This window comes from Notothenia rossii (genome assembly GCF_949606895.1).
Source record: "Notothenia rossii genome assembly, chromosome: 5".
Taxonomy (NCBI): domain Eukaryota; kingdom Metazoa; phylum Chordata; class Actinopteri; order Perciformes; family Nototheniidae; genus Notothenia; species Notothenia rossii.
In genome coordinates this window covers 11,769,978-11,796,696 of record NC_136903.1, presented here as the reverse complement: position 1 = coordinate 11,796,696, position 26,719 = coordinate 11,769,978, and the positions used below count along the sequence as shown (strand labels likewise).

The 26,719-nt window shown below is 40.4% G+C and overlaps 4 protein-coding genes across 5 annotated transcripts in view; 1 reads left to right on the top strand and 3 right to left on the bottom strand.

Moving 5' to 3' along the window:
• The window catches only part of nell2a (neural EGFL like 2a), a 79,616-nt gene extending 76,086 nt beyond the window's left edge, over positions 1 to 3,530 (bottom strand). The window contains exons 1-2 of the mRNA XM_079682319.1: positions 3,126 to 3,530; positions 2,744 to 2,872 (exon numbers count right to left, since the gene is read on the bottom strand). Coding sequence (XP_079538445.1) covers positions 2,744 to 2,872; positions 3,126 to 3,177 — 181 coding nt within the window. The 5' untranslated portion in view covers positions 3,178 to 3,530. The remainder of the gene's footprint in view (positions 1 to 2,743; positions 2,873 to 3,125) is intronic.
• A 10,181-nt stretch (positions 3,531 to 13,711) lies between these two features.
• Positions 13,712 to 18,445, top strand: dbx2 (developing brain homeobox 2; the record flags this gene model as incomplete). Its single annotated transcript, XM_079684455.1, has 4 exons — positions 13,712 to 13,988; positions 15,616 to 15,699; positions 17,508 to 17,692; positions 17,854 to 18,445. The coding sequence occupies 4 exons, from the start codon at positions 13,712 to 13,714 to the stop codon at positions 18,046 to 18,048; spliced, it is 741 nt and encodes a 246-aa protein (XP_079540581.1). The 3' UTR covers positions 18,049 to 18,445.
• A 308-nt stretch (positions 18,446 to 18,753) lies between these two features.
• On the bottom strand, positions 18,754 to 20,486 carry LOC307041080 (prolactin-like). Of its 2 annotated transcripts, XM_079684416.1 has the most exons (5): positions 20,057 to 20,486; positions 19,782 to 19,960; positions 19,523 to 19,624; positions 19,240 to 19,425; positions 18,754 to 19,097 (listed from the first exon to the last, which is right to left on the bottom strand). In XM_079684416.1, the coding sequence occupies exons 1-5, from the start codon at positions 20,064 to 20,066 to the stop codon at positions 18,894 to 18,896; spliced, it is 681 nt and encodes a 226-aa protein (XP_079540542.1). In that variant the 5' UTR covers positions 20,067 to 20,486; the 3' UTR covers positions 18,754 to 18,893. The 2 variants fall into 2 exon arrangements, with proteins under 2 accessions (XP_079540542.1, XP_079540541.1); XM_079684415.1 differs by having other exon boundaries at positions 19,782 to 20,486.
• Positions 20,487 to 21,058: 572 nt separating this feature from the next.
• On the bottom strand, positions 21,059 to 23,188 carry szl (sizzled). The gene is made up of 4 exons (XM_079683860.1): positions 22,505 to 23,188; positions 22,168 to 22,334; positions 21,933 to 22,025; positions 21,059 to 21,813 (listed from the first exon to the last, which is right to left on the bottom strand). Exons 1-4 carry the CDS (start codon positions 22,924 to 22,926, stop codon positions 21,494 to 21,496), a joined length of 1,002 nt encoding a protein of 333 aa, XP_079539986.1. The 5' UTR covers positions 22,927 to 23,188; the 3' UTR covers positions 21,059 to 21,493.
• Positions 23,189 to 26,719: the final 3,531 nt, after the last annotated feature.

Below are 26,719 nucleotides of genomic sequence, written 5' to 3'. Positions count from 1 at the left end.
CAGGACTAAACTGCCTTCCCATCCATTGCATCACATGCTTCTATACATCACAATAATCCAGTGTATCATGTAGTAACTAGCAGCCGGCAAGTGTAGCCCTTACAGTGGAAACACACGATTGTCATTCCTGTTCAAACACTTCTATCTTCTCCACACATAATAATGCAGGATAACAAATTCACATTCAGACATAGTCTCCCCTGTCCTTCCCTCCTGCACACACACCATGCTGCTGTGTTATAAATGAGTCTCTTCCATCCCGTTACACTTCACTGTCGCTGCAGTCAGGGACATAATCACGACAACATACACGGAAACACCTCACTGGCAGTGTTCAAACAGTCTGAGCAAGAAGATGCTTCTGACAGGGTTCACGTACACACACAGATACAATTACAGGGGAGTTTTGCGCTACCGCTGAAAGGATGCTTCTCGCAATTGGGCTGTTAGCAGTTGGAATGAGTTTGGACCATACGCTTCTAGCCTGAGAGCGAGAGAGGGTTGGTGTGTTGGGGGAAGGGAGTGCTTTTGGGTGTGGCCCCTGTGCTTTTTGAAACAGAGACTGATAGAAATCTGGATGTCTAGATATTAAAACCAGTGGGGGTAGTGCTAATGATGTGGTAATTCTGTGGCGTGGCTTAGTATCACCTGGCACCAGGATACAAGAGGAGCATAGCCCGGGGGCCTTTCTCTGCTGCCTCTCTATTATGTCCATCCCTGAGGTCCACCTCCCATAATGCCATGCAATGTAGCGCTGACAGCTACCTTCAAAAGCATCAGCAGGGGTGCACTAAACAGCAATGCCCCCCCCCCCCCCCTACTGCTCTCCTCTTTCTCAGACACATAAACCAGATAGTAATATAGGAAACAGCAAGGTGAGAATCCAAATTGCTTATCCACGCATACGTTCATATCTTTACTGTGAATTACACTGTCCCCTTGCTTCTTCTCTTTCAGCAGCTTCCCCTCCTCCTGCCTCTATCCAGAGATAACAGCCTTCCCTCTGGGCAGGCAGGCAGTGGAGGGGACATTCATGGATGTGTTCAGCCTGCTATCTAATGAGCGTCGGAAAGTCACCGTAGGCCTGTCTGCTGGTCCCAGCCAGCCAAGCATCAGTACATGCGGAATCAGCTCAGTCCATCAAACAGCTAGCAGACAGCTCTGCTCCCGCTTCTCTTTTCTTTCTCGGCTTCCTTCCCTCTATCTCCCTCCGTCTTTATGCATCTCTACTGTATGTCTATTTCCGATCACAAGCAAGCAGAGGCCCAGGTCTGCTTCCCCGGTACGCCTCTTCCAGCCTGCCCCTCACCCAACATCATTGACTTAACAGAGACATCCCAAATGAAGGATGGAGGCGAGCTCTGCCATAAATAACACAGCGCCTTCCCCACCCGGGTTACTGAATGTACTTAGCAAAGTAATGCAGGGAAATAAGATAGCGTAATGAGGGAGAGGTACCGGTCGTGTTTTTTTATTCGTGACGATAGCTGCAGGAGCTTCTATAACTGTCTTTGTTTCACTCTTTCTCAATTTTTCCTTGCTATCTCTCTCCCTCCCTCCTGCTAACTGCCTGTGTAGAGCACTTCTGAGTGTTGTCTACACAGAGGACATCAAGAGGCCTGCCTTCACAGAGATGCTGGAGTTGCTGCTCCATGCAGAAGTGCTGCTGTCTCAGGGAGATTAGAAGATATCCACAAAGGAGGAGGGAAGAGGAAAAATGTCGACAAAAGATTGTGGTGTTTCTCTGTCCCAAAACAACATCAACAGTTCGGTTCATTATGTGATCTATGTTGAGATCCTGCTTGTGAAGATTTGAATGTTGCCACGTCTTTGCTTTTGCCACTGATCTGGGGAGCCAAAAGCAATTTCCCTGTTGCTACTTTTGGCTGGGTTACGATACACATCTCCATCCCTGTGATGGGGCTGTTAACAGTTTCATTGGGATTGAAATGAGAGGCTGACATCTAATGACAGAGATGTAACAGTGGCAAAACAGTGCATAAAAAAGTCAAGCACGGCAGCTTTGACAACTCTATTTTGCCCAGTGCCTTTCATTGAGTTCCATCTACAACATATTTAGACTACACACTGCCGTACAACTGACAACAGGGACATCTGACTCACTCTTCTACCCATTCATATTTTGGTTACAGCGTAAGTGTTTGGACTGCTTTCACACTCCAGAAAGATTCCCATTGGGTAAAGTCTTCGCGAGGGGCCCCTTCACTCACAAAATGCATCTCTGTGAAGGCAGGGTTTTGTTCCTGCCTAATCTGATTATGCTAAATCTCTCCATGATTCTTTGGGTGATTCACCCATGTCTCCCCCTCTGCTCGCCCCACTTTCTCATGAAGACCTAACTTCGCCTATTGTTCATGCAGGTGGCAGTCTTAGGCCCCCAAGCTATGTCCCGTTATAGAATAAAACTGCAAATCCATTGCATGTTGTTGCTGACAGTCTCTTAGTTTTGCAAATCATATACAAGCATTAGGACTACAACATTATGAGATGATCTGAGATTTACACATCTCACTAAGGAGCTGACCTGTTGTTTATAGGGCTAAATCCTGTTAGACTTACAAGTGATCTACATGTAAACAACATATTACAAGGACAAGTGTTTTTGGCAGTACATTTTCATCCAAAGCAGTTTGCTCGGCTTAGCTTCACATGCAGATCCCATCACCTGGACACATTTTATTTCCATGTATAATCAAAAAACAAGGAGTGTGTGTTACTGTACCTTGGAAGTGGAAAGCCCTAGACTCGCTGTGGAAGCCCTGGACCTGAGTAACTCCATCAAAGCCTTCTCCAAGCGTTAGTTCATCAAACACGCTGATGCGCAGGGCAGGGTCAACCCCAAAACCTACAACTAATTTGCAAACACAAAAACAAGATTGTCATTGTTAAGTGTAAGCAAGGACACCTGTGATTTTGTTATCTCTGCTAGATGGAAGGTTACTGTATTGTGTAAAATGCTGCAAGATCAAGTAGGTCTGATAATGTCTGAAAAGGTTATAGCAGATTATGCAAAACGTCACATTATTATTATCTGTATCTCATTTTATCGGCTACATGTTGTAAGAGACGGTTACTGTACAATCAGTGACAGCCCTGTGTCCTACCTGAGGAGGCGCAGAATATGCCGAGAACCAGAAATAGCTGTAATAATCCCATGGTGAATGTATAAAAAAAACAAAATTAGTCCATGTTTTGTCCACTTCCGAGAAGCAGTGTTGTTCAATCACATGCGAATGATTTATCCCCCTCACGCAGATTACCAATCCCAGATGCTCAGCGGAGGCATCGCCACAACTTTAGATGCCCAATGATGCAAATCCGGATAGAAGATGGCAAATGTAACAGAGTAGAAATTATTCCATGTAACGTAAGGTTTGTTCCATCAGCACCTTCCGCGGCACAGGTGGGTTACAGGGGATGCACAAAGCGAGCTGCCGCTGCCTCACCAGCTGCACAGACGCTCCTACAGCAGTGTGAATGAGAGCTGCATCCACTGAGGGAGGCGTGGAGTATGAGAAGAGGGGAAGGGAGGGGAGGGAAACCTGTCGAGGGGTGAGAGAGAAAGAGAAAAAGCGGGACAACTGAGCCCCCTTGTGGCCTGAGATGAGAAGACTCTTGGTGAATCCAAAATAGACGCAACCACGCCTGGTGCCAAGAGAAAAACATGTCTACAGTGCTCCCTCATTCACTGAAGGCAAAATAATTTACTCACTATATTATTTTTTGTCTGGAAATAACTGTGATTTGGTGCAATATAGGTAGCATTTTTGTAATGCAATAATTCCAGTTCAATGTAAATAGTGCACAGTGCACAGTAGAACATGCAAACGCATAGTGTTGTCCACAGGGAATCAATCATACAGTATAAATTATCAATAATACATTATGAAATTGGGTTTGAGTCAAGTAGTTCTTCTACAGGTTGAATCGTGTCTCCTTAACTACATTAACGACAACATTTGAAGTTAAAAATGTAAGTAGTATTTAGGAGAAAACTTTAAGATTTACTTATTATAGACAAGAAAGATGCTATAAAGTCACAGCAGGAAAGCCACAGTAGTAATTAATAACATTATATGTGGCTGCGCTCCATGTAGGTTTACCACTTCCCAGGCCTGCTGGCTCATTGGCATGGCTAACTGGATACTTAAATGGATTGAAGCTAATGATATTGGTCACACCTGTGCTTAACGTGCTGTGACAAATCAAAACCTCTGCTATATGAAAATGCTGTGTAAGGAAGACCCAATTTTAGAATGCTGACAAGTAAAAAGTTGAACTTTACCAGATGCATTCCTAACATTACTGTGTAAGATTTGTTAAACAGAAGGGATGGCTAATGACAGCAGATGGACGAGGTGGACTGGAGAGCAGCAGGGCAAGCGTGCAAACTGGCAGGCAGGCAAACAAGTTTAAATGAATTATGGAGTTTAGGGAACAAACAAGTATTAAACTTGGTAAACAAGAACACAAGGAAAAGTCAACTCAAGGAGGCTTAAGCTTGGCTGTAGCTTACCTACCAAAGACGAGCAGGAGTAAAGCCAGAGTTAACATAAAAAAGGGATGATGAGAAGATTGTTTGTGTTCTGGAAGGCAGGGTCTAGGTGAATGGCAGGACCAAAACAACACCGGATCTTCAGCACAAGAGGGAGGCGTGTGGCTTAGTGGAATAGTGCGTTGGTGTTCGGATCAGGAAGGTTTCTGGAAGGCAGGGTTCTAGGTGAGTGGCAGGACCAAAACAACACTGGATCTTCAGCACAAGAGGGAGGCGTGTGGCTCAGTGAAATAGTGCGTTGGTGTTCGGATCTGGGGGAGAACAGGTTCAAACCCCACTGCAGTCAGCATGTCGTTGTGTCCCTGGGCAAGACACTTCACCCCAAATTGCTCCTGTGGGGATTGTCCACAATATTGAGTATGTAAGTCGCTTTGGATAAAAGCGTCTAACAAGTAGCATGTAACAAGAGTAAACAAATGGAAATATTGCTGAAAGTAGTCCAAAGGTTGGTTAGACACTTGATCCAATTTATGTTTAACAGTGATGTAAACTGGGAGGATTTTAAAAAGAAAATTACAAAAAAATACCCAAACTTGTTAAATAACAACCACATCAGTAGGTCAGTGTTAATGGATACTCACTCAATCAATCCATCAATCAATCAATCAATCAATCAATCAATCAATCAATGTTTATTTATATAGCCCAATATCACAAATGTTACATTTGTCTCAGTGGACTTCACAGTTTGTACAAACTATCAGTATGACAATACGACACCCTCTGTCCTTAGACCCTCACATCATACAAGAAAAAACTTCCAGAGAAAACCCACAGTTTAAAGGGAAAAATGGGAGAAACCTCAGGGAGAGCAACAGAGGAGGGATCCCTCTCCCAGGACGGACAGACGTGCAATAGATGCCGTGTGTAAATTGAGAAGATAATACATTTGCAACATAGGTAGACCAAATGTTTGGAAATGCATGTGTGTATAATAGGAAGATGAATCCACGAGGATGTCCATCCAGGACTTATGATCCAGGACCACAGCAACAGGCACAGCCACGAGTCACGACTCAAGATCCAGGGCTCGCGATCCAGGACTCAGGACCACAGCATCAGGATCCCGGCATAGAAATTTGGGGGAAGCTGGGTTATTCGGAACATGAGAGTACACAGGTACAGACAGAGAGAAGGAAAAAGTAAGATGTCCCCCGACAAACTAAGCCTATATCAGCAAAACTAGGGGCTGAATCTAATCAGCCCTAACTATAAGCTTTATCAAAAAGGAAGGTCTTAAGCGCACTCTTAAAAACGGATAGGGTGTCTGCCGCCCGAACACAAACTGGAAGCTGATTCCACAAATGTGGAGCTTGATAAGAAAAGGTTCTGGCTCCCATTGTACTTTTAGAGACTCTAGAAACAACCAACAACCCTGCATTCTTGGAACGCAATGCCCTAGTTGGACAGTAGGGTATAATGAGTTATTTAAGGTAAGATGGCGCCTGCCCTTTAAGGGCTTTGTAGGCGAGAAGAAGAATTTTAAATTATATCCTTCGTTCTATAGGGAGCCAGTGGAAGGCAGCCAGAGCAGGATTAATGTGGTCCCTTTTCCTAACTCTGGTTAGTTAGGAACCATACTCTCACTTTGATCTAGCTTACCATAAATGAAAAATGTTTGTATGTGCATGCCTTTGTATAGGACCATTAGCTTAAGGACTTGCACAAGAAAACAAAGGCTATTCTAGGCAAATTGATTGATGATATGAACTTAGTATTTTGAAATACTGATATGAGACTGTTTTGGTCGCCAAGACAGAGATTCATTTTACAAATTAGTTTTAATATTATAAGCTTATAAAATGGAGAGCTTCCTTTGAAATACTTTAAAATGCAATTTGAACAGCAGAGCAAACATATAATTTAGTTGGGGTCAATGCTTTTAAACTCCACCACTTCTTATAAATATCTTGTTTAGGATTTTAATGAAAATATTATGTGTAAGGGCCTGTGATGAAAACTATAAAATGTTGCACTGCTGACCTTGGTTATTCAACATTTTTCAAACTTTATGATTCAATGGTGCTCACTCTTATTTTATGCAGCAGGAGTATGGGGTTTTAAGAAAGCCCCTGACAGTAATGTTATTCAGACTCGAGCAGTGAGGTGTTTTCTTGGGGTGCATAAATATACTGCAGAGAGGGCTATTGAATAGAGCATGGGATGGGAGTCATGTCTTGTAAAGCAGATATATGAAAAGCCTTGTGCAGTTGCCAGAAGAGAGGCTGATCAAAAAAGACCCTTAATTGGGATAGAGCACACAGTTATCCTTGATCAAGAGAAGTCGCTGCGATATGTTATCTTTCTGATTCACAATTTATTTCTTAGTGTAACTTATATATAGTCAAACCAAAGTATGTACATTTAGTTTTAACCTGTTAAGCCCGAGAGACCCCGGTACCGGGGCACTGCCGCAACAGGAAAACAGTGTCTGAGGGCATGTTCATTTAATAAACTATGAATTTTTTATATCCATGTAAAGGGAAGGAACTCATCTAACTGATCATTTAAAAAAACATTTTTTTTTAAAAACCCCACAATGCTAACGCTGAGCCTCTGAATTAGCAACGAGCGAAAAAGGCTAACAGATGACTGCACTGAAATTCACTCACAAAACCTTATTATTTATCTTTGCTGCACATCCAACTCATCGTTTCACATCGTGAGGTGACACAGAATCGAAGGGTACCCTCATTATCACTCAATTATACGAACTCGCGGAGATAATAACAAGAACAGACATCAAAACATGTGGCGCTAGGTAGCTAAAAACGCTAACATGGCTCACCTGTGTCGTAGTCTGGTCAAAAGTGGCCTTCAATGGCATTAAAACGATAAAAACGCTGCTGAAGTTAATCCATAGGTTAATCCAATGTGTCTGTGTCCCTTTGAAATGATTTCTGATAATCCATAAGCAATAAACCTGAAACCTGACCAGAAGTCAGACCTAGAGACAGCTTCACTCTGGTGCAAAACTGCGTGTGCGAAACCCACACCTTTTTGTTTTAGACTGTGTGTGAGTGGGGAGATTCCCCTTCGATTCTATTGGCTCTAACGGTCAGAAAGAGATGTCAATCACCAAAATCGACCAATGGGTTCCAGAGAAACGGTAAAACCCCCATTTCAACCCAAATCACCTCAGAGGAGGAGTCTTTTTTGCTAAACCTCTCTAAAAAGGTCAATTATCACTTGCTTTGCATCAATCTTGATACAGGGTACTTATTATATGTTGCACTTTGGATTCCTAAAGCTTTTAGTCTACCTTACCATCATCCAAGGGTAGTTTTCACTATAAGTAAAAAAAGTAATTGGACGGACACTATCATTTACAGTTTTTTACTATGTTCAATCTGAATTTTCTTTAAAATAAAAAACATCTAAATTAATTCTGACTCTTCTACATCCAACTCACATGTTTATCATTACATTGAGATTATTAATTTAACCCTTTTAGAAGGGAAGGTCATTTGTTCTGGGAATGTCATTTTCGAGCCTGAGACCAAAACAGGCTCAGGGCTAAACAGGTTGAGTAAAAAGGGAGATAATATGTATTCATCCTTTTTTTCTCACTGCCCTTTTTCTTTTGAGAATGTGTGGCAACTGTTACACTCAGGAGATATAAAATGGTCCAGAAATACAACAAGCATTAGGGGTTGCTGGCTTGAAGACGTTCCAGCATTCATCCAAGAAGCTTAATCTGTGTTTCTGACAGGTGGAGTCCCTAAGCATTTAAACCTCTTTGGTGTGTTCACCTTGATGAGGTTAAGGAAAGTCCAAGCCAAACGGCAATCATGATCATCTTGAGTCTTATGAATGTAAGGGTAACTTGCTGGAAAATAGCCTGGGAAAAATTATCTATTCAGTAATGGTTGTTCCACTTTGACGTGGATGGCCTCCTTTACTCCTCTCTAAACCATCTGTCTTATCTGTCCTCGTGTGAAGCATAGAGGTCAATATACCAACTGTCTCCAAGAACCAATTTTTTAAATGCTTAAATTAGATAAGATGAGAGTTATGCCCGCCTGTAAGCAAACCGTTTGTACTATAATTAGTTAAGTCATTTGGTAATGTTATAATTTGGCTTTTCAGCAGGTGGATGATGAATTAAAATGAGTGCTTGTGCCTGTGTGACTCAGCCTTGTTAATGGCTTTTTATAGAGCGCAGATGCTTTGTGCTTTGAATATTTGTTTATGCGTCCTGCATCTTTTTCATCCATGGGACCAATTACCATCTTGAAATATAACTGTTTTATCATCGGCCATGCCACACTAGTATTTGCTTTTTTTCCCTGAGACAGTGAAGGATAAACTGCTACATTTTCCATGAATGCTAATACATTCACTGCCAGATGGATATAAATCAAAGCCTTCTTTCATAATGGCCTGATTAGAGGCAATCCCAGGTTCACAACAAACCCCCAGCCAATCCCTGGATCACTGGAGAAGTCTTTGTTGGCTGTGGTGGTTGGATTAATTCTGCTAATAAGTAGAGGCCAGCGGATATACGGTTACATGCAGTTTTATATCCTGTGTGGTGCTCAGCTGCTTACCAAGGACTCCAACACCAACTTAATTGTTACATCAATACTCTCCTTCCCGAAAATCAAGTTTACCCTTTTGCCAATAACATGTTTTGTTTTCATTATTACAAATGCAAAATGGATAGTTTGTTTTCTTCTTTTAAATAGGCCCCCATCTCTCTCCAATTCGTTGTTCGTAGATCCACACTTTGAAACTAATCGGTGGCTGTTGTCAAAAAAACAAAAACAGACCATGACTCTGCAGTGTGTCACATCTGCTGTGTGAGAGGGCCGCTTCAACCTTCTATTCATTATTAATAATACTAGATTTCTTCTGGGTACCGACACAGGAAATGTAATTACTTTGTATTGCCCACAAGTTGTCATTTCCTAAAGTGCCATCAGGAAAATAAGAATCATTAAAGCATGTGCTCAGCCAAGAACGAAAAGTAATAAAGGCACACAGTGCGAACACATGCCTACGTTTCTGCTGTGCGCGCACACACTCTCTCTCAGATCAAGGGCAGGGCAACAGTGCTCTCTCTAAAAGATCCAGATGGGCGATGCATTACAAAGCTCTCAGAGGCTTGTTCACTTTGGCCATGACTGCACCATATAGACACACTAATGCCATAGACAAAATGAAACCACTTGCAGTAGCTGTGCCAGGATTGGAATGAACTGCAGAAAAACTGGCTCGTCTGTTCAGACAGGGCTCTCCTGGGATTCATTTGTTGCATAATTCCATGTTATATCGACCTTTCCTGTCTTTCGGATCAGACAATCATGAGTCAAATTAAAAAATGTGGGCTCTAACGATACATTACACGTCTGCTCAATAATACTCATTCTGCTCAATGATGTGTTTTATATTTACTCTCGCAGTAAGCCTCCATATTCAACAACTGCGTACATTACAATTAAAGTTGATTAATGATAAAATGTTCTATAATGTTATGTTGTCACTACCACAACAACACAGCACAAAACAATTCCTAAAACAGATAGTAAGCAATACTTCTAAGAACTGAATTAAGAATATTACAATAAGCAATGTAAAATAAATTAATATACAATTTAATTAATGATTTCAAGGAGCTATTATTATATTATAAATAAAATCAAAAAGATTATAATATTGAATCATGTAGTTCACTGCAAAACAGGATTTGTTTCGTTCTCTCAGTGCCATCTTGTGTTCATGGCAGTGAATTGCAGACAGTATCACGGTGCAGCAGTACTGAGGTACAACAGACAGTGTCGCCCTTGGGCCATGCCAGGAACATCATTACTTGATGACCTGCAGTTTTGGGCAAGCAGGAACAAGGTAGATAGTGAAAGAACAAAATGGAACAGACTATGAACTTCATTGCCTCAAAGGATAAACAATGTTTTGTCTTTACCCTGATGGTGAGGAAATGTAGTTTTGATTTATTGAGCAGTGTCATCCTGTAATACAAAAATATCTCAATTGATATGTAACAGTGTAGAGAAACTGTGAAAAAACATTATTCATTTAAAATGTCATGTTTTTCTCATATACGATATATATATATATACACAATATGATTTGTGTAATATTGTATACTTTGCTTGCTAGCCGTTCAATTTCAATAATACAACTATATATATGTAGTCAAGGATGACTGATGAAGATGATATTTTTGGGGTAAATTAGCATTGTTCAATGTTTAAATCATTTGCAAACAATATCCAGTTAAATGTCAAAACTCCAGATTTTGACTTTAAACATGTTGCAGAGGCGATATGGATACGTACGTTTATGTTTTTCTTAAGTTTACTACCGCACAACCCCCCAAAAAGGAGTGGGCAGTCTTACGTCATTGTTTTGCCAAAGCTCCATTTAGTCCACACACACTAAAAGACAAGCTGGCATTTAACATGTATCCACTCTTTGGAGCGAAATAGTAGATTTTACTTTATGAATGAGAAACACACCAGCTTAGCATGGAGAGAGGGGTTCTAACTGAGTTAAAAAGATGTTTTTAAATGTATCCGACTTAATATGGACATACTCTAATCGAATCATGGTAATACGATTGCTGATATTTTATGGACTGTCTAAGCAGTGCAGTTGCTCAACACAGACACTCCCATTCCCCCTGGATCCTATTGTGAATGTGTGCAGTGAGCTGGCTCATTGGGCCCTCATGGTGAATGGCCAGCATCCATTCACTCAGCATACAGAAGCTCATTAGAACTCTATAGACACACAATTGTGAGGCTCACATTAGAAACTTCCTCCTCTGAGGCACAGACACCGCACACAAAGTGCCAGTTTGCTGCTAAGCTAAGCGCATTGTCTCCTTGATTCATAGAGCTTGGCCCTCCATTCACGATATTAAGTTCGAGTGGTGGAATATCAATTGCGTGTGCAATGGGCCGGTATCTTTTTAAGAGCTTTAGTGGGGTTAAAAAGGAGAGAAAAGGGATCTCAGCAAATCTGCAAAGTGCTAGCTTTCAACAGGGCCATTGTGGGGGTTTTGAATGAAGGGACCCCTGTTTTTTTCCCTCCAATTCTAAAAAGAGATGGACATCAAATACATTCACATGAACTTGCTTCAGGGTGTTTCCAAGACCTACTGTTTGAGAATAGCCTAATTATACCTCCCTTTCTTGGAGAGCTCTATTGGAATCTGGCTAATTACGAAGTGGTGAATCTTAATGATGATACGCTCTTAGCAATGGCTTTAAAATCGGCACACAAGTCACGTGAGATTGGTTCATCTAAACATGTTAAATGTCGATGAACACAGAGAAATATATGATTATTAGAGGAATAAATTATGCTTTCAGGAGCGTTGTTAGTTCTAAGTTGCTTCTAACAGCTTTAGCTACACTTTCCCATTCAATGCTGAAAGTCTAATTAAAGAAGAAGAATGTTTTTGCTGTAAGAAAAAAGCTAAACAAACATCCTCAATGTAATCACATAAAAATAACTTGACCACATGTAAATCATTAGTCAGAGAATAAACAAATACAGTTATTGAAAGCACAGATAGCTCCTGTTTTCTTTCTGTTATATGCACAAATGACTCTCCACCAAACAAAAACCCTTGGGGGGCTATCAAAGCCACAAGTCTATATGAAGCATGTTAACACACACTCACTACACAAAAGTAGATAGCGCAGACTTGCTAACACTCATCATGTGACAGACCGCTATGCCTTCTCCACCAGTCTGAGGAATAAAACCTCAAATTTGATTACAAGCAACCTTTGGCTCCCTGGCCATCGCACAATAGGCTGAGCTGTCTGGGCCAATTTCCATGCTCAGCATGAGGTATCTACACGCGCAGGCTGGCGCTCCCTGCCACCCCCCCCCCATACCCCCCAACCAGTGTGGATATGCCTGTTTACTGTGCCTAAAGTCCGGGTCTGTCGCCCCTCTTGTTGGACTTCCTATTATGATACTGAAGATCATTAGTTGCAGTGTGAAAGGTTACACAAGCTTTTCATTGGATTTGTTTGTACCACAACATCCCTACATGCATGTGTGTGTTTGTATGAAACTCTATTTTTTTACATTTGCAACCTCCAAATATGCAGTGTATGCCCCACTACACCGACTATGGGCACAAAATAAACATTCAAGTGACTGAGTCTAATGCCCGGAGCTACATGGATATCTCAAAGATTACATATCCTACCCGGAGGTTAACCCCTCCATAAATGTAAAATATAGGTTTTGACTGGCACATTAACAAGCCTAAAAGTTACCAATATTAAACAAACTGATTGGTGTTACTCAATAAACAAAAATGCTGGAAATGTAAAATATATGGATTGTGGAAACATCGCTATTTGAAAGACAATTACAAATTGTGAGTATGTGTATATTATGTGAAATACAGTCACAACAACTTTTTTTTACAAGTTATATAAAACAATAAAATAAATTAAGTAGTAAAAGTAAAGTTGAATTATATGGAACAATGAATTCAAGTCCTATTTTGCAGTTGTTTTGAAAAATGCTAACCAAATTGATGAAGAAACTAAACTTTAATTACAGGTTGCTTACATTTGAGGAGAAATGCGTTGGAAAGGTAATTGCATTCCTTTGTCAACCAATATTTATCCACACTAAAGTGGCTTGTTTTTGGATCGTTTTGCAATCAAGAGAACCCTCACAGAGCAATGCTGCTGGATCGAAACTGAAAAAAAGCAGATTGCAAATGAACTGCTCAGGGGTTGGAATGAGGCACAATGGGAGGCAGGAGAAAAGAGAAAACTATTTACTACTGGGGAAGACTGTTTGGTGCATGTTAAACTTTGGCCAGCAGTTCATTGTCTCTGGTGTCTATCATTTAATAGGCTAGTTGACATAATGAATGAGCCAGACCCACCTTCTGCCACTCCAGAAAGGCCCCAGCCTTATCTGAATTGAGAAGCACATTAGAGCCTCTCAACCAATCACGACACAGCCCTGTAGCAAAGTGCAGGGCGAAAGAGGAAGAGCAGAGGACTTTTGTTTTCCTCAGAGTTTAATGAAGTTGGCCTGGTCACTCAAGAAAGGATTAAAGGAGAATTTAGTGTCACTGAGCTGTGACTGCTGAAGAAGGAACTCAAGTGTTCGGGTCACTGTGTGAACAGGATGCTCTCAGTGCAGAGCTGCACCAGGAGGAATATGGCCGGCTCTCCTCCTGCTTTTCCCGGCTTTGGTAACTCTGGAAAGAGTTTTCTTATTGACAATCTGCTGCAGTCACAGACACCTTCAGCCCGCCCAGAAACAATACAAGGTGGACACCTGCGACGGGCCGCGTGTGAACGACCTAGGAGAATCTGGGGCTGTGAGCATGGAGTCTACCAAAGCCAGGGCCACAGTCCCCAGCATAGGAAAGACTTGGGAGTACCCCTTCTAACACACACAGGTAAACAGGTTTTTATTCAAGCAGATCTGACATTTTTATATTTTGTCAAGGACTTTAAATATGTGAAGCTAGATGTTTACATGTCAGCCAATGTTTTATTATTTGTATTTTATTTCTGGAATATTATTACATATTGTTAAGTTTTTTAAGTTTAATACATTCTCAATTTTAAGATGGACATTATTGGTTTTAAATACATTTTTGGGAATTATATATTTATCCTTGTTAGAGAAAGTACAGCGTAAGTAACTGACCTACTGCCATTTTCTTAACTTGTTTAAAATAATGTAATCAAGAAAGACCATTTCAATTCCCCTGTTTTGCTTTTAGCATATAACTGTTGGGTACCACTTTACAATAAGACTACCCTTATAAAGGGTTTACGAATAGTTTGTAATTCATTTATTAATTAGGTTGTGAACACTTTCTAAATCATTAATAAGCTTTTATAAGACATGAGGTAAGCAGGGCAACTGTGACCGGTTACTTGCCAAATGGTGAGCCCACATTTATCTGAACCGCTAAGCCTTATATTGGCTATTTTGCTTACTTTGTCTTCTTCATCAGTCAGCATCCTTAGTGTCTGTTGCTCACTGAGTTGATTCTTGCTAAGTAGTCAATATAAGGCTTAGTCCTCTTGCCAAATAGTGAGCTTTATCTGTACTGCTAAGCCTTATATTGGCTATTTAGCTTACTTTGTCTTTTTCATCAGCCAGCATCCTTAGTGTCTGTTGCTCACTGAGTTGATTCTTGCTAAGTAGTCAATATAAGGCTTAGTCCTCTTGCCAAATAGTAAGCCCACATATATATGTACTGCTAAGCCCTATATTGGCTACTTAGCTTATTTCCTGTTCTTCATCAACCAGCCTCCTTGGTATCTGTTGTTCACTGAGTTGATTCTCGCCAAGTAGCCAATATAAGGCTTAGTCCTCTTGCCAAATAGTGAGCCTGTGTTGATGTGTTAGAACTGGTTTATAAATGGTTGTTAATGATTAATAAAGTGTTTACAACCTAATTCATAACCTAATTATAAACCCTTTATGAATCCTTTATAAGGGTAGTAAGTGGTACCAACTGTTGTTTACTACAAAAGTAAAACTTAAATTATGAAATATATTTTAAAATGATGATTGCAGGTCTGTGTAAACTGTTGACATACTCAGGACTGGGGAAAACTGACTTTTGAATAATTGGGTACTACAATATTTGTTTAATATCAAATATAAAATATTTACATTTTAATTAATGGAAGAAAACTAGCAAATTATTACTTTTAAAATATATATTTAAAACACATTAAATGTTTTTGCATTGATAAGAAATAACACTAACTGCTCAACAACAATGAGTTCATTCATTGAAGGATTATTTGCAATTTATTTTCTGACCTAATTTGTGAATTTTTTCATTTCTTTTGGATAATGTAGTCTTCAAATAAAATGTAGTTCTAAAAACATTGACATATCAAATAAAATGCTGAAGAAATGTAGATAAACATTTGACAGGGTAAGACTCAAAATGCCTCAGAAGTGGGCAATGATCCAGATACAGTTCCTTGTGAAATATTATACCTGTCTCACCCAGTTCCAACATGAACATATCTGATTATTCCTATCTCTCTTTGCAGGTGTACTGAGCAGTGTTTTCCTGCCGAGCCCACATTATATGCTGGCATGCTGCGATGGGTCCAGCCCCCCTCCTGCCTTCTCCAGTGAGTGTTTTATGCCTCATCAGCAATGCCTCAGCTACTCTCTAAGCATTAGCAGCAGGGTCTCCCATGCTTTCCACAGCTAATTACCGATGCAATGCCAAAGAGCTAATTCTCCGCTCAACTCTGCACGGCTCTATTCATAACCATTCACGGCTGTTTAGTATAGGGAAGAGGGGTGGATTGCAAGGCTTTTAAGAGTCCCTGGGGCCCCCTATTTTGTTCTTGCAAATACACACTTTTACTAACACAAATATGCAGAGCTAATACACATCTTGTCTTCTGTCATATTAAGATTAAAATTACCAGGTGTGAATTTCTTCCGCTGACTAAGAAAATGTGTTTTTATCGCTTAGCACTCTTTCACCAATAAGTTTCGTTGTGAATCCAAACCACTTCAAGTTATGTTTTCAGGCAGCATGAATTTGATAAACATCCAGAACATCCTGTAATTACCCTGAAACATTCAAGTTTTCTCTGAATTGTGCTTGAAATCTTTAAGTGAATTCAAACTTGTTGAAAGTGCTAGTGCTTAATCACAATCTACTAGTATTCATTGTGTTAAACAAGCCATCTTATTTTGGCACTATCCCACAGCAACTGGAAGTTATTAGTTTATTCAATCTACGATGCCTGTCAAATGTTGTTGAAAAAAGCACAAATCAGAAAGCCCTCATCCCACAGGTCCCTGAAGTCTTCTTAGTAGGTTGACACTTTCCCACAGTGCCCAGCAACTCAACAATGCAAAGTCGGCCGTGACCAATTGGCACATTCACTTCACCATCCACACGCGACCTCACTGCAATTTTTCACTGCAGCAATGAACTCCGCTTAGCACAAAAAACTCGCCCATTTCTCTACAGAAGAGGGCTGGACCAGGAACATCCCCCGGCTATTGTGTAGCTAAAGAGCTTGGTCCGCCAACCCCCCTCCTTTCTCCTGTCCTTCAACTCTCATTCCTGGCCATTTGAAACTTCTTGACTAGGACATAAAGCATTCAAAGAAAGTGACTTTTATAGACTTATTCGAGCTCATCTTCACATACAAACTGGCTTCATACCTGCAAGTGAAAAGATTTAGTGTTGGGCCACTGAACCATCGAGTAATGGCATTTCCATTGAACGGCTCTATTGTGGGTGTCCCACAGTGCTCTATAGCTGGCCCACTAGGGTAGACACACACGTTGCCCAGGAATGACCTGGTAATCAGCTATTTAACTGAAAGCCATTGAGTCCCAATAGAGAAGTGAGAAGCATGTCCAAACCTGTTATGTGCTCCCTAGAGGTGGTCTATGCGCAGATTTGTCGTACAGATTAAAAAGGCAACATTGAATAGATGGCTAAATTGTTCCACTTGACTTTTGTTGTGCGTGCACCTGTGAGTGAAGTAGCGTGGGATTGCTCCTCACAGTTCACCAAATCCCTTTTTCTCAGATGAGGTGGCTTTCTATTCTCTTTAGTCACCCCCAGTTTGTTAAATTTAACAAAAAGAAAAAGAGAAATCAAAAGTGAGGGCCAAAAACAGGCATGATCCCGGGTAAAGAATGTAGGAAATGAGATATGGTTATATTTATTGTGGACTTAAATTGGATTTTTTAGCACTTTATATCAAAATATCCATAATCAAGACTCTTGAGAAATTGGACCAAAATGCAGTTGAATCTCAATTGGCTACACACAACTGCTGAGTTCCCATGGCTGCTACTTCTAGCTTTTTCTTCTTATGAGGTTAGCATTTTTTTCCACAGTCCATCAATATCATATTCATCGGATTTACCATTATTAATATATGTGGGTTTTTTTATGTTTCAGAGGGAGCAAATATTCAAATGTGGTCTGCTGATATAAGTCCTAAATCACGCAGAGGGATCCTTAGGAGAGCTGTGTTCTCTGACGAACAACGGAAGGAGCTGGAGAGAACTTTTCGGAGACAGAAATACATCAGCAAGACAGACCGGAACAAATTGGCAGCTGATCTCAGTCTCAAGGAGTCCCAGGTACAAAAATATGATTAAGCTTGATCCACTGCTGATCATAAAAGACAGAAAAAGAACGATCAGAGTACATCCTTAGCCATATTTAATTTAACAGATGTGAGAAGTGGTGAAAAAGACTACAGAAATTGACGAGATGCCTCTCCATTCCTTTGCTGCTTTAGGTAAAGATCTGGTTTCAGAACCGTCGTATGAAGTGGAGGAACTGTAAGGAGAAGGAGGTCCATAACACCCGCTCCCCAATGGATGAGCTCATGGCCCGGGGTCTCGCTCAGGAAGAGGAAGAACCTACACAGAACCATCACTCTGAATCAAAAAGTGAGAGATCACCATCACAGAATAGTGCCAGGGACACATGAGTGGGAGTAATGGGTGGAAAGTAAACCAATGACTTTCTTAAATCCACAAAAACTGGTAAAAGGCTACATAACTGGAAAGGTATTGAGGAATTTGTGGATAGAATAAACTGTCTGTGAAGACTAACATTGACTCTTTTATAAAGCATGTAACCATTTTGTTGAATCATGAATCATCTTATTGTGTATCACCAGCTTTATTTAGCAATTGTTTATTACACTAACAAGTCTTTCCAGGAAAGACTCCCACTCTTTGATTGTAATTACAATCACTTGAATGCACAAATGAGTCACTTGCTTTTATGCTTTTACATCAGACTTCAAATTTGTTTTGTCATTTAGTCAGCTTTAGAGTAACACTCTGCTCATAATCAAAAAACCTTTTTGAAGACAAATCTCACTTGCTATATTTTGTAAATATGTTATTTTTTCATGATTATGAATGCATAGATCAAATGTAAATAAAGCGTTTCAATTAATCCTCATTTCCATATTGCTTGTTTTTACTGTGGTGGGCTGTGGAACAATTCAATTAACATGTAAATAAACACTTCTATACACTGTCTACCATTAATAGAAATACTATAGAGCTTGTGGTATCCATTAAGAAGAAGATGAACAAAAACGATGATGGTTTAGTTATCTTTTATTATGTTTTTACCTTTTTACACTCAATGGTCAAAAATGAAATTGTGTCATTCCTATGACAATAAAACTGCAAGAGACATACACACTCCAGTACAGTAAATGCACCCATTACAAGTTGGTAAGAACATAATGTAGATAAAAGCAAATAAGAAACAAAGACTCTTCTATTCAGCCAACACTAAACTTCTTTGCTATCACTATTAACACTCCGGCTCAGGAAGAGTGATGCATTTCAGGATACGGAGATAATTTTTGGCCTTGTTAGAGTCTCTGCGGAAACAGTAGAGTAGGTCATGATGGTCCATTGAGTCTAGGTCTCCTTGTGTGTAGAAGGCTGAAGAGGGGACCAAACTCTCAGGAGAGTTATAACCCACAGTGTTACTAAGCACTCCCAATAGCTTCATCTGTTGAACACAGAAGAAACATTGAAAAGTGCATTATTTCAAGAAATGAAAAAGGACAACATTGACTGTATACAATTCCAACAAGAGGGTGATACATTTAAAAAAAAAAAAAACACATCTACAACCAAAAGTGATTTGTTACCTTTTCAGTTATTATTGTCACTCCGTCTTTTAGCTCGTGCAATATATCACTGATCTCCAGTGCCTTGTTGGAGCTGTAGAGGTTAAAGTCTTGATTTTGATCCTGAGACATGCTCTGGTAGAGCTCAGACAGCGGCTCACCCCAAGCCTGAAGCAGCCTCACGATTACCTCTGTCAGTTGTTCTCTCTGCACATGACAAAGTTGCTTAAATAAATGAATATGACAAGATGCAGGGACATCGCCTAAATGCATAAGTATTATTAACAACAAAATAAATGCTTACCCCTAGCCTTTGTGCATTTTCCTTATCTTCTGGTGTGAGTATATCATAAGTGTGGCATTTCCGTTTTCCTATGAGATTCTTCCTGGGAAAGAAATATTGCTCCTGTGAAGAGGGACACACATATCAGACATAGTTATATCAGGCGGGCTCGAAAAATAGCCGACTCCAACGAGGCTGATTGATGATGGAAGAATGGCGGTCGAAAGGTTGATGGATGGTGATAGATGATCAATGTCAGAGCTGAAAGAAAAGAACTCACAAATTCAGAGTGCAGATCACTGGAGACGCTGTGCATTCTTGAAGACTGTTGTATGACCCTTTCAAAGAGATCTGCCAGAGAAGGAACATGGCATCCAGCCTGTCCATAGGAACAGATAGGAGCACTGACCACCCTCATAGAAAGCTCCAGGTACACCAGCGTAAGAACAGCAAACAAAACTGAGGGGGGAAAAAAACTTGAAGTCATTAAAAAAAACGAAGTAATACATATAATTCAAAACTTTGTGCAGTTAATGTGTCGTCTTTCCATCTTACCCTTCTCCATGGTTCCTTTCTTGCAGTGGAGGACAAAATTATGAGTAGAGCTCTTTTCCCAACGGAAGCTATATAGTGATGACGTTGCTGATTAAACAAATTAGTTAATATACAAAAACGTGATTATTCTCTTTGCATATCATACGCCTCACTTAGTTAACTGCTCAGCCAAGAGCAGACAAAGCTAACTGAGGTGGAATATATACTACACGCTAAAGACTGGGTTAGTCCATTTTTTTATTTTAAGTTAATGAGCATTAGTGTATGGGACCAATACAAACTTGTATTTGGTTGTGCTCAGCTTTATGTACAAATGTGCTTATTGAAATGTAGTAAGAAAAAAACGATAAAGGCTTTCTTTGTCGAACTCATTTTAAAATAACTGATCCTTATCAAAGTCCCATTTCTTGCTTTAGCAGTACATCAAAGTGTGATAGATCAAACCGATTCAAATTCATACATTTTAGATCATTAAACCTAATTAGGACAACAACACATTTCAAACCATTTAGCATTTTCACATTTATTTGAAACTACGAGACTCATTAACTGTCCCGAGCACAGCATCAAAATGGATAGAATCACAAAAGTCTAGAAAGAGGCTTTTGTTCCACAACCCTAGCTCTAATGTTCAGCCTGCTAGTATCAAGTGAGGCTTTTCAAATGTAAAGTGGGTGATTTATCTTCTCATTAGTATGACCAAGACCAGAGGCCATCTACAGTGAATACAGTCATGAGTCATTCTACAGTTTTACTTTTTTCAATAAATCATCAATAAAAAGTCAGGTTTTCAGACTAAAGGGGGTAAAACATACATTGAATGAAATGCAGTTATTTTTCTGTAATAACCCTTGTAATCCTTGCAATGATTGTTTCTCCATAAGTGTGCCACCTTGTGGAGGAATGAGTGTTAAGAGAAGAGGGTAAGGTATATAGAGGAGCCTACCTTGCTGTATATATATGTTGGTTTTTTTGCCTCAGGACTTTAAAGGACTAAGCGGTTAGGCCAAAAATGACACATACACTTGCATAGTTTTGCAGAAAAAAACTTTATGTTCATCTTTTTCCAAATAGCATACACATAAAAAGATGTAATAAATACACCAATATCATTATAGAAAATATAATATACATCCATTTACATTAATTAATACTATGTACAGGTTTGAGTGCATTCAATTACTGTGTGCTGTCAGAGCAGGGATGAGAGAGTGAGCTGCTGAGGGAGACAAAGGGTGCTGGTATTCAGCTCTTCTCTTATATTAATTCAGTTGACTTGAAAAATGCTCACTAACACCCAATGCCCAGAAACTCTTCTTCTCAAAGTTCCTCCTTGATTTTGTCATGAATTATATGTTTTGAGTGTCTCATTGTTTTTTCTTAAGCAAGTCTTCACTTTAAACACAGAATCAGAGCTCCAGTTTTTACATGTAACTATCAATCCATTAAACATCTGTGATGCTTCCACTTGCGAGTGGCCACTGCCATGTTTATGTCTTTTTTGTGCCAAGGGAAGAGACGGGTGAGAGCGAGGGTGCCATCGTTCTGCACAAAACCTGTCAGCACGTAAAGCTGTGACCTTCCAGGACGCACTAAGATATTGGCACATTGCAGGTTGATGAGGAGCCACTGCTGCAGTAGGTGCCGGGTGTCATAAGGCAGGAGAGGTCCCTGGCGGATAAACTCAACACGGCCTTCAACCTCAAATTCTGGCCCTCCCAAAGGGAAGCGACGACGATGGATTTTGGCAGTCACAGCTGTGGAAAAAAGAGAAAAATATTAATTATCTGGTTAAGAAAATCACATACAATTGTTAAAAACATGGCCGTACAGGTGGCATAACAAATCAGTGTAGTGAAATAACTCTTAAACTTACCGAAGTCATGCAGGCAAAAAGCATCCAGGACTGTTTTCATTGCAGGAGACTCTTCCACAGACGGACAGTTTTGGCAGGCGGGTTTTGGTAAGTCTGTGATAAGAAAATAATCATAATTTAGCAAGAATGCAGGGTACAGTATATACAGTTATAATAGACAAACCTAAAGAGGTTGGTAATGAATGGAAAGAAAAGGCATTGAAGTATTGATGAATAGTCTGTGGTCTATGCATACCTTTGGCACTGTGGCTAGATTTAGAGTAGGGAGAAAGGCACATGTCTTCCTGGGCAGGAAAGCGGTCACAATCGAGTGCCTCAGGCCATGGCTGACCCTGGCAGGCGAGCACCGGGGCACAGCTGTCCCTCACTGCCACACACAGACTACGGCATGGCCGGATAAAGCTGTAGAAGAAAATAAAATAATGTTAGACAATGAATAGGATATTGCTGCAAAATAATGTTTAAATCTAAAGCATGTTTTAAACATATTCAATAGATTTTGTTGAGTTATATTTTACATAAAAATAACAACCAGGAGAATTACAATTACAAGGAATGTAAAATGTACTCACGTATCAAGACAGACGGGAGCAATGAGGGAGCAGAGGAAGACCTGGGCTTGAGGGTGGCATCCTGTCTGCAGCAGGGGCCTCCAGTCCTCTGAACGTGGCACCACCTCAGCTTCCAGGTTGGTGTGACCCAAGAAGTTAGGCAGACGCATCTCAGAGTATCCAACATCTTTGCACACTTTCATCTGATTTGGGATGGTGACGCAACGAGTGGACTGACTCATGTCAAATGCCATTGCAGGCAATGCCATAGCCAGGAGAGCAACAGTGAAAAACACACTCATAGTGAAGGAATTTGCAAAATACAGAGTCCTCAAGGTAGATAGATAAGCTGAGGTTGCTGGTGCCCAGAGGTCTCTTTTTCCTAGAATGACTTGGTAGCTGATGCTGCCTGCTTTATATACAGCAAGGTCAGCCAGGCCCATCAGCCTGTAAGTCTGTTATCAACTACCTATCAAAGACGCAGAGACGATGAGTTTGGAGACAACGGCTTGTTTTGTGATGACTGCAGACAAAAGGGGGGTAATAAGCAGATGGAGGGTGTGTGTCAGGGGGAGTAGAGAGGGGGGGACAATGGGCAATAATGGCCCAGCTTTCACTGAGTGAAGCCCAGTCAGAGTCTGTGGCCGTTTCTCGAGTAAAGCTGCTGCAGAGCCACTATTTCAAGTATACTACGTCATCGAGTGGCGCCGAATGCTGGGCATTTAAACAGTCCTTCGGCGCCACTCGATGACGCAGTATACTTGAAATAGTGGCTCTGCAGAAGCTTTACTCGACATTGAGAAACGGCCACTGCCTCGTCTTTTTCTTTGGGTCAAAGATATTGGGGAAACCGTGTGGAAAAGAACAAAAAAAGACCTTGCTTTTTACAATATATACAGTAAGTCTATAACATGGGGTTAGCTAAACTGCTGCAACTATATACATTATTTGCAGGGTTAGTAATAGTGACTCAATTACCTCAAAAAGGAGTGATATGTTTGTTATTTGTCCCAATAGCTGTATCTGCTTTGAGCTTATTACATACAATGCAAAAGAAAGCAACATTGCTTTTATATATCACTCAAAAGAACCAAATCCCATAAAGAGGCTTTGCTGAGGGTAGCAAAATAAATCTGAGAGTTCCCTTAGAAATCAATCTTGTGTAGACAGACAGGCAGTCTCCTTCTTACTGCCAGTCTCTTTCATGTGTCTCTGCTTCTAATTGCAGGGTTTCATCTGTGGTCCTCCAGTTCTCATTAGCAAGGCAGCGTCTCTTTTTGTTCACCTGGCTTTGATCTTTCAGAAACACTAACTCTCTTGTAAAATACAGTTATGCTGCCTATTTGATTTTTTTTTATATTAAGCATCAGCAGTGAAACATTTTCTGGCAGCATCAGCACATTGCTGTCCACATCTGTGTTATAGCATGGAAACATACATAAATCTCCTTCAGCCAAGATTAATAGATTTTTTTATGAATCATACTTATATCTACAAATTACCCGAGCAACATCTGCTGTCAGGCAGACGCATCCACACTTAGTCATAACAAACCAACATCCCTGAAGTCAAATGTAAAACCTTTTAAGACCTTTTTTAAGACCCTTTCCATACATTTGAAGACCTCATCGCCACTTCGACTTTTAACCGGTTACATTGGAGACACACTTTACCTCACATTGACTATATACAGTATTATACTATACTGTTATTATGATTGTCCTTTCTCCTCATCTTCCAACCATTTGGACGCAGACTTGCATTTCCCCATAACGATGTTGTTTAACAACCGGCGTAAACGGACCGTCGCACGCTACCAAGCAGTGAGCGTGCGATGTCCTGTTCACTTGACGTCAAACCCAACGGGATGCCATAAATAAACTACACAGAATCACACTACACATCTACGCAATGATTACATTCAGGAACACTGTAGAATACAACCTCTTTGGACAATTGATATACTTATTGAAAACAAGCTACAAAATGTAATACCTTGGAAAAAGCCGTTTAATACTTTTTAATAGCCTTAATTTTCGCTAAATAGATTTATCAACTTTTAATACTTTTTAAGACCCCGCGGACACCCTGCACTCAAGACACCCGAGATCTCGTCCTGAGATGCAGACCAGGGCCACAGACACAAGTGCTAATTTGTCTCGTTCTCTGTCTTGTGCATTCGAGCTTCTTAATTTAACAAAAGAACTACATTAGACAATCATCGTATTTGTTTGGATGTCGTCTGTCTACAGATTAAGATGTATATCTTGGGCTGATGCCTCCAGGCCTTTGGAGGACTTTCCCTCATGAATCCGAGGTCTCTATCCCACCCAGCCTGCCATGCTCATTGTGACTTCAGACATCCCAAAGTCAACCTGATTTTAGTTTGCCACACTCTCGTCTCCCTGTTTGCAGCAAGGAATACTCTCTCGCAGCCAGAGCCCTCACCAGCCCAGCCAACTTTTACAGCCTGATCTGATGCGTGCAGGCTGGTTCCAGGTCGGGTAGACGAGTGTAGCCCGTAAAATGGGACTAACTGGCCAATTAGAGTCACAGACCAATTTAGGAGAACAATAGATCCACACATTTAACAAGGTCCCCCTGCCAGGAGCCCAGCAGGGGTCTGTTGTTGGGCCTGATGGCTGCCCTGTAGACACTGTGTCTGTCTTGGTAATGTGTTGCCTGCCCCTGCATCACTTAATGAGAATGTGATACGAGTATGAGCTGAATGGAGGGGCACCTGTCTGTCAAATATACCACACCCCTGAATTAAATAGCATAACGACTGCATCTTTCTGTACACTGAAAACAAAACTCTTACAGATTTAAAGTCTGCATATTCATTGGATTTAGACATTGATCTCTTTGCTAGTGCACATCATTCTGTTCCAGTTCAGATGACTATGAAGTGAAGTCAATATGAGGAAAAACCCTGCTTTAAAATCCCTAACTAACCAGATATCTTCTTAGTTTTACTAAATAAAGTTCTTCTCCTATTCATTATTGCCAAAAGTTGCACTAAGATAGCAATTTTCAGAAATATACCTTTTAAAATATGCATTCACTGCCATCACATCACAGTTAAATGTGAATCACAATTTAGTATTGCGAATTGGAAAAAGTTTTGTAAACTGACTGAACAAACCATTTTTTTCGAATAATATAATTCATAATTTCTCTCTACAGGTGTAATATCTTAATAACATTTGTTTCTTATAATATAATCTTCTTTTGTTCTTAGTTGAGGTCATTCTGCTCAAACTACATTTTGCAGTCTGTTTTGTACACCCTGTGTGTGAAGTCATTACAGCTATGTTGTGAGAAAAACATTTATACATTTACCATTTAGAGAAGAAATGTGATTAACATTAAATAATAAAACGTCTTTAGAATATAACACCATGATCATCCTTGACTAGGATGTTAGGTTTAATTAATTACACATTAGAACTCAAACTAATCTGAACAAGGGATATATCAAATACTAATTTCACCCTTAGACAATTTTCAACTCAGGCTTTCCTGCTCAAATACCCAGCTAAAACAGAGGTTTGAAGATCCTTATCTACGTGTAGGATGTTATCATCCATAATCATTTGAGTAGCTTAACGTACATTTGGTATTTTCCCCTCTACAGTGCAGTATCCACTGGCTGAGTGGGACAGCAGCACAAACACCTGAGACGTACATCAAAGACAGAGGTGTGTTTGAGGAGGAAAGAAGGGGCGGACAGGATGTCTGGGCAGGCCTGCCTTGCAACCGAGTGAACTCAGATAAAAGCTGTCTCCTGCTTGCACATTAGAGACTCATTAACTTAAGAGATTGAACCCCCTTTGCCTCTCTTCTCTCCCCTCTTTAACACCCTCCCTTCTCCATCCTGCTGGGCTCCAGTAGGACTGACAGTCCCTGTGCAGACTGTCAGTAGCACTCAATTGTCACATCCAGTCTCCGGGGCTTGTGGGCAGACGCTGCCAAGCCGAGACAAGGAGACAACTCGCCCCCAGAAAGTATTGTACAGAACTGCATCTGTGGATCCACTCAGTCAGCCAACACACCAACATTTAAGTTACAACTTTAACCTATAACTTATTTTGCATTCTTAACAGAGTTGTTACTTTAGAAATTAGAAAATTCTCTCTATGGCTTAAAGATCTAATGTTGTACCTGAACTTGGAGAAGATTACATATAACCTGAGGGGCTCTTCAGAAATGTTTGAATCTGTCTGGGGCTCTGTG

What these genes read in the sequence shown, in the direction of transcription:
- LOC307041080 (XM_079684415.1), bottom strand. Translation starts at nt 19,988, where the DNA reads ATGACTTCAAGTTTTTTTCCCCCCTCAGTTTTGTTTGCTGTTCTTACG. An exon ending in AAAATGCACAAAGGCTAGGG is followed by an intron (nt 19,426 to 19,522) that starts GTAAGCATTTAT and finishes TGTCATGTGCAG; the next exon opens with AGAGAACAACTGACAGAGGT. An exon ending in TGACAATAATAACTGAAAAG is followed by an intron (nt 19,098 to 19,239) that starts GTAACAAATCAC and finishes TGTGTTCAACAG; the next exon opens with ATGAAGCTATTGGGAGTGCT.
- szl (XM_079683860.1), bottom strand. Translation starts at nt 22,926, where the DNA reads ATGGGCCTGGCTGACCTTGCTGTATATAAAGCAGGCAGCATCAGCTAC. An exon ending in ATCTAGCCACAGTGCCAAAG is followed by an intron (nt 22,026 to 22,167) that starts GTATGCATAGAC and finishes TTCTTATCACAG; the next exon opens with ACTTACCAAAACCCGCCTGC. An exon ending in TTTTTGCCTGCATGACTTCG is followed by an intron (nt 21,814 to 21,932) that starts GTAAGTTTAAGA and finishes TTTTTTCCACAG; the next exon opens with CTGTGACTGCCAAAATCCAT.